Here is a 7500-nt window from a genome sequence, read left to right on the forward strand (position 1 = left end):
GCGGGCTACATGACTCAGCCAACGCAACCTTGCCTGCCGGAGGAGCTCCCCGATGGGACTTTGTCCACATCTTTCAAAGACTTGTGAGCTCCTCACACAATGCAGCCTGGTTAAACCCAGGATGGATCTTAGGCAGGCCAGCCTAAATGTTTCTAACCGGCGATGATGTTCCATTAGGGGGGTCCACACAAGCATAGAGAAGGGAGGGAATGACCGTGGCCGAGAATACTTGAAGCTTTGTGCGGAGCGACAAACCGGTAGCTTCCACACAGCGTTACGCAACCGATGAAAAGATAATGCCGCTCGACTGATTCGGAGTGAGACCTCTGCTGTCAAACCGGAGCTGGTCATTAGCACACTGCCCAGGTATGGAAAACACTCCACTCTCTCCACAACTGCCCCATCACCAATTGGGAGCTGTGGGGGTGTAGTGTCCGATGGTACATAATACCCAGGAAGGTGCTTAGTTTTGGTTGGGCTGATGGTAAGGCCCCATCTCTTAGTGGCAAACTCCAGGTTCATCAGCAGCGCCTCCAACTCCTCCTCTGAGTGAGCAGCAATCACCAGATCATCAGCATACATAATGTGGTTGACCAATAGGGAGCATCCCTTGACCGCACCCGGGCGTCGATCGACCTCCCATTATATCTGTACCAGATGGAAATTCCTCCAGTACAGCCATCGAAGGCTTCACGAACCACGTGGTCGAAATAGATATTAAATAATGTAGGAGCCAGAGGACATCCCTGTCGCACTCCCAGGTGAACAGGGAATGGCTCCGACTCCCGGCCACGTAGTTTTATCCGGGCCTGCTCGCCATCACGAAGGTCCTTAATGATCACGAGCAGCGGGTCTGGGACTCCGAAAGCACGAAGAACAACCCAGAGCCCAGTTCACTGATGGTATCATAGGCCTTGACCAGGTCAATAAATCAGAGATGTAGGTCTTGCTGGAATTCCCTACACCTCTGCTGTAGCAGACGGACAGAGAATATGGCATCTGTGCAGGACCCCAAGATGACTCTATCCCGAGGGGCCACTTTATCCAGCACCTGTGACAGGAGGTCATAGAAGGCATCTGACTCGTCGGCCTTTCCTGCATCCCTCCACGGATGTTCGTCTTTAGTGGGGGCATAAGTAACCATGACTACCACTCCTCACCTCTGGTTGATGAGAAGGTGAACCCAAAGTATCCTGGGGCTTCCCACACCTCACCGCCACGCTCCCACACCCCTTCATTATTTTGTTCAGAAGAAGAGCCACTCCCTGTTGTTTGGCAGTCTCCTGCCCCGAGTAGAGGACTGACCACCCCTCATAGTGGCAGGAGCCAGAGCTGGTCCACCGGACCTCCTGAACACCCCAGAGATCCAGGCGGTACCAGTAGAGGAGTGGCAGCCTCTCATCCGCAGTTAGCATTCGAAAATTTCATGTGGCCATCCGAAGTATTTTTTTTTTGTTGTTTCTGGAGGAGCCCCGAGGGTTTCAGTCTCCTGGCTCCACCAAACAAGGTTTGGCCAGGAGACGTCACAGATGCCCCGGGGCCTCCGGCACAAGCTTAATAAGTTCTTTACATCATAGTTTAGTGGTAGTTAATTGAAAAGGTGGAGGGGTTACCCAGCCACCTCGTGCCCGTCCAGAGCCCCCATTTGGCCGCCGTGAGGAGGAAAGGCCAATTGGAATTGGACACCACCCCCCCACAGCACTGTCCACGACAGCAGTGCCCGTCCGGCACCACGAGGAGGTAGGGGGTTGTTTGCACACAAACACACACACACACTCCAGAAGTGATATGATAGGATGTGTGTTAGAAACAGATCAATATTGAAGACTTTTTCTACTACAAATCGCCTCCTTTGACCAGCCCAGACCTCAGTAGGTGGCTGAATGCGAAAGTGAAAGTGGAGATTTATAGTAAAAAGGGCTTAAAAATTTATCTGTTTCTCACCCACACCATTCATTATCACTTATGAACACATGGATTAAACCACTGGAGTCTTATGGATTAATTTTATGCTGCATTTATGTGCTTTATGGAGCTTCAAAGATCTAGTCACCATTCACTTGCATTGTATGGACCTACAGAGCTGAAATATTCTACTAAAAATCTTCATTTGTGTTCTGCAGAAGAAAGAAAGTCACATCTGGGATGGCATGAGGGTGAGTAAATGATGACAGAATTTTCATTTTTGTGTGTACTGTCCCTTTAATGTCTGATGTATAAGAGCACGAACTGAAAAATAATTCGATGTTTTGTTTCCTCAGTTAAAAGTTGATCATACATCAAGCACATCAAACTGAACAGAATCCAACACACCCGTCATATCAGTCAGAGAATCATCAACAAAAAACTACCGGATGAGTGAGTGTGTTTAGGGTCATAACAGGACGTCAGGGGTCAGGCAACAGTTTTGATAAACAACACGAATCATTCCTGCATCACAAATCCTTACAGAACCACAGAGAGTCAATCATGAGCCACTCAAACACACTCACGTCATCGGAGACGGTAATAAATGCAGAGAGTTAAACATGAACGAGTCCGCAGATGATTCAGATCTCCACTGATGAAGGGAACTCTGATGACGCCCAGCGGATCAAGTGTGTAAGTGCAGGAGGAGACATCTCACACACACACACACACACACACTTCAGTAGCCTACAACACACACTGACAGACACTCACTCTCACACACACACACTCTCACACACTGACAGACACTCACTCTCACACACACACACTCTCACACACTGACAGACACTCACTCTCACACACACACACTCTCACACACAGATAGACACTCACTCTCACACACACACACACACACACACTCTCTCACACACACACACAGAGAGACGCGCTCACACACACGCGCGCGCACGCTCACACACAGACACTCATATACACACGCGCACAGAGAGACGCGCTCACACACACATATACACACACGCTCACACTCACAGAGACACGCGCGCACATACACACTCATATACACACACGCGCACACTCTCTCTCACACACACACAGAGAGAGACGCGCTCACACACACACACACACTCTTATACACACACTCTCACACACACACACACAGAGACGCGCTCACACACACACACTCTTATACACACACTCTCACACACACACGCACACACAGAGAGAGACGCGCTCACACACACACACACACGCGCACAGAGAGAGACGCGCTCACACACACACACTCATATACACACGCGCACACTCTCTCTCACACACACACACACAGAGAGACGCGCTCACACACACACACTCTTATACACACACTCTCACGCACACACAGAGAGAGACGCGCTCACACACACACACACAGAGAGAGACGCGCTCACACACACACACGCGCACAGAGAGAGACGCGCTCACACACACACACTCATATACACACACACACGCACACACACAGAGAGACGCGCTCACACACACACACTCTTATACACACACTCATATACACACACTCATATACACACACTCTCATATACACACACTCATATACACACACACACGCGCACAGAGAGAGGCGCTCACACACACACACACTCATATACACACACTCTCACACACACACACACTCATATACACACACTCTCACACACACACACACACACTCATATACACACACTCCCAAGTGTGATTTCTAGAGGACTTTGAACTTTAAGAAGTATGTGATTTGTCTCATAGTTTAACAGACACTTCCTCGGATTTTATTTCATAATAATGATTAAATCCTCAATATTGAACACACGGAAATAAAGATTTAAAACACAAATGTCCGAATTCATTTCTATCATTGATTAACTAAACACCTGCAGCTACAGGTGAGTCAAGGACACAGAAACTACCGTGTGTTTGTCCAGAATATGCCGAAAATCACAATAATCGGATTCAAATCATCCGTGAGGTGATACAACAACACTAAAGACGAAAATAATTGACTTTAATATTTGACAGTGGAAAAAGAGACCTCACCGTTGATCGGTGTTCTCTGCGGAAATCTCCGTGTTCAATATTCTCATTCGTGTGACTTTCATTCGGTAGAAAGTTTGAGTTGATCGAGTTTGATCGAGTTTGATTGAGATGTGTCCGAGTCCTTCGACGTTTGATCGCGCTTCTGATCGCGTGCACGCGGGACGCGCGCGACCGGCGGAATCACACGCGCGCGGTCACGATATTATTGCTCTCTTAATTCAGTCAAACTAAAGTACATCTAAATCAATAAATAACGAATCAATAGTGCAAAGATCCATTTGTCTAAATCTTTCTCATACACAGAATATCCCACACGATATTTATTCATCATAATCTGAGACAGAATTAATTATCATCATTAAACCGCGACAGACTATAAACACTCGACCATCTGTCATCTTACCACACTAAATAAAACTACAGTTTAAACATGTATGAATCACTGACATCTGAGAAACATCAAGCAGCATTTGAGACTTCATTTATTGTCATTTACTGCAATGATATTCAGTTTTACTCTGAATAATACTGTTCGAGGGGGGCTATTTTTCAAATAGGGACCTTTTTGCAGTTTTTCTCCTCATTTTGTGTTTAATTATGAGGTTCAAATACTTCATTTTGGTGACTGTTTATGCACTGATTGTGCTGGATTAGCTTGTCTGCTGGTGTCTTAACGAGACGCGTTTTGACGCACTGATAATATTTACTACAATGTTGTTAAATTGCTTCTCAAGTATAAAAACCCTGTTTGGAAGTCTTCATGAACACATGTTCAATATTCTGTTTTAATGACGCTGCTGTCTGCTTTCTCTCCGGCCCGCGCTTGATCTTGTTTACACAAACATCCCAGGCGCGTACCGGGCGGAGCCCCGCCCCCACCTCGGCTACTCAGACCACATCTCTGTTATGTTAATTCCAGCATACAGACCGCTCGTCAGACGCACAAAACCGCTTCAGAAGCAGGTGAAAACCTGGCCAGCAGGAGCCATCTCTGCTCTTCAGGACTGTTTTGAGTGTACTGACTGGCACATGTTCAGGGAGGCTGCAACATATGGCGACTCTACCAACTTGGAGGAATACACAGCAGCAGTGACCAGCTACATCAGCAAGTGCATTGATGATGTCACCTTCTCCAAGACCTCGGTTTGAAGCACAGAACGACGCGGTGGCGAGGAAGACCACCCCTCCTCCACACGACCAGTTGCTCTGTCTTACCATGGCGGATGTGAGGAAAACTCTACGTAGAGTCAACCTACGGAAGGCTGCTGGACCAGACAACATTCCTGGCAGGGTGCTCAGACGATGTGCAGACCAGCTAGCAGATGTTCTTACCGACATCTTCAACATCTCTCAGAGCAGCGCCGTCATTCCAACGTGCTTCAAGGCCACCACCATCATCCCCATGCCAAAGAAGTCTTCAGTGTCCTGCCTCAACGACTACTGTCCCATCGCACTTACACCCATCATCATGAAGTGCTTCAAGAGGCTCGTCATGAGGCAGATTAAGACCCAGCTGCCCCCCTCACTAGACCCACTGCAGTTTGCGTATCTTCCAAACCGTTCAATGCCACCACCCTCCATCTGGCCCTCACCCACCTAGACAAAAAGGACTCATACGTTCGAATGCTGTTCATAGATTTCAGCTCAGCATTCAACACAATCATTCCCCAGCACCTGATTGGAAAGCTGAACCTGCTGGGCCTGGACACCTCCCTCTGCAACTGGATCCTGGACTTCCTGACTGGGAGACCTCAGTCAGTCCGGATCGGGAACAGCATCTCCACCACCACCACACTGAGCACAGGGGCCCCCCAGGGCTGTGTGCTCAGTCCACTGCTGTTCACTCTGCTGACTCACGACTGTGCAGCAATGCACAGCTCGAACCACATCATCAAGTTCGCCAATGACACGACCGTGGTGGGTCTCATCAGCAAGAACGACGAGTCGGCATACAGAGAGGAGGTGCAATGGCTGACAAACTGGTGTAGAGCCAACAACCTGTCCCTGAATGTCGACAAAACAAAAGAGATGGTTGTTGACTTTAGGAGAGCACAAGGTGAACACACTCCGCTGAACATCGACGGCTCCTCTGTGGAGATCGTCAAGAGCACCAAATTCCTTGGTGTTAACCTGGCGGAGAACCTCACCTGGTCCCTCAACACCAGCTCTATCACCAAGAAAGACCAGCAGCGACTCAAACTTTCCCGCGTTCACAGATTTTGCTATGAGCGCATAACGTCAGTTGATGTGCATGTAACTGCTGTAAAAGATGATATTAATGAATACCAAAAAAAAAAACAGACTTAAATTCTGCACCTTTGGCAGTGAGTTCAAAACACACACACACACAGACACTCAGACACAGACATGTAGGGCAGTCTGTGCACAAACGCCACCCTCCCTCAGCATTTCACTGGGGAGACCATCTCTGCTTGGTGCCTTTCCTGGTCTCAGGCTCCTGATCGCCCTCAGTACTTCTTCCAAAGATGGCACCTCAGCCACCCACAGGGAGTGACTGCTTCCTCCAATATTTGTGGCACCGCAGCCCCAGCAGGGTCATCCCCACTTTGTCCCACAATGTTTTCCAGGCTGAGGGACTTCCCCTCCCCCAGGACCTCACAGAAATGCTCAGCAAATCTGCAAACCTGTTCCTGAGGGTCGGAGATTGGATCACCGTTTTTTCCCCTAATGATGGTAATAGGTGTGGCGCTGCAAGTAACTTTCTTGATGGAATTAAAGAGCGATTTGTGATCATCAGATTCCATCTCCTCAGCAACCGGTGACCACCAACCATCCTTGCAGTGCCTCACGGCTCTCCGAACCTCCGAGCGAAGGCTGCGGTAAGCCGCCTCATTCTCTGATGTGGGATGCTGTAGACGATGAGAGTGGGCCTGTCGCTTTTTCTCAGCCAGCTTGAACACCTCCTCCATCAGCCAGGGTCTATGAGGAGGTCTGGACCATGTGCCCAAAACTGCCATTGCAGTTACATGAGCCACAGTCCTAAACCTCGCCCATTTCCCCTCGACATCCAGAGGAGTGGGGGATGATGCAAACCGACGCTGGAATTCTCGTTTGCAACTTTCATCAGCTAGCCTAGACCAGGCCACTATGGGTTTGAGAGGGCTCCTGGGTTTACACCCACCACCGGAGTGGACGAATGGCAGTTGCATCTTACAGATGACAAGTCAATGGTCAGTGGGCAGATCAGCTCCACGGTAGGTCCTGGTGTCAAGGACATGTGCCCGCAGCCACTGTTGTAGTCCAGCAGATGTTCTTGCTTGGACACGGCATGCATCCATGATGTTGTGTGGATGTGCCGATGCCAGAACAGCATGTTGGTAATCACAAGCGCATGGGCTGCACAGAAATCTACCAGCCTCCTGCCATTGTTGTTGAGCTGATCTGGACCATGTCTTCCAATCATTCCTGACCAGGTGCTAGCATCCTGGCCAACTCGGGCATTGAAGTCACCCAAGACTCTATCTCGAGGGGCCACTTTAGCCAGAA

The 7500-nt window shown here is 48.9% G+C and overlaps 1 protein-coding gene across 1 annotated transcript in view; it reads right to left on the minus strand.

The window, feature by feature from the left end:
• prr5b (proline rich 5b (renal)) overlaps positions 1 to 4177 on the minus strand; it is a 13850-nt gene extending 9673 nt beyond the window's left edge. Inside the window, exon 1 of the mRNA XM_052120325.1 lies at positions 3994 to 4177. Coding sequence (XP_051976285.1) covers positions 3994 to 4055 — 62 coding nt within the window. The 5' untranslated portion in view covers positions 4056 to 4177. The remainder of the gene's footprint in view (positions 1 to 3993) is intronic.
• Positions 4178 to 7500: the final 3323 nt, after the last annotated feature.

Source organism: Xyrauchen texanus, chromosome 47, assembly GCF_025860055.1.
Source record: "Xyrauchen texanus isolate HMW12.3.18 chromosome 47, RBS_HiC_50CHRs, whole genome shotgun sequence".
Lineage (NCBI taxonomy): Eukaryota > Metazoa > Chordata > Actinopteri > Cypriniformes > Catostomidae > Xyrauchen > Xyrauchen texanus.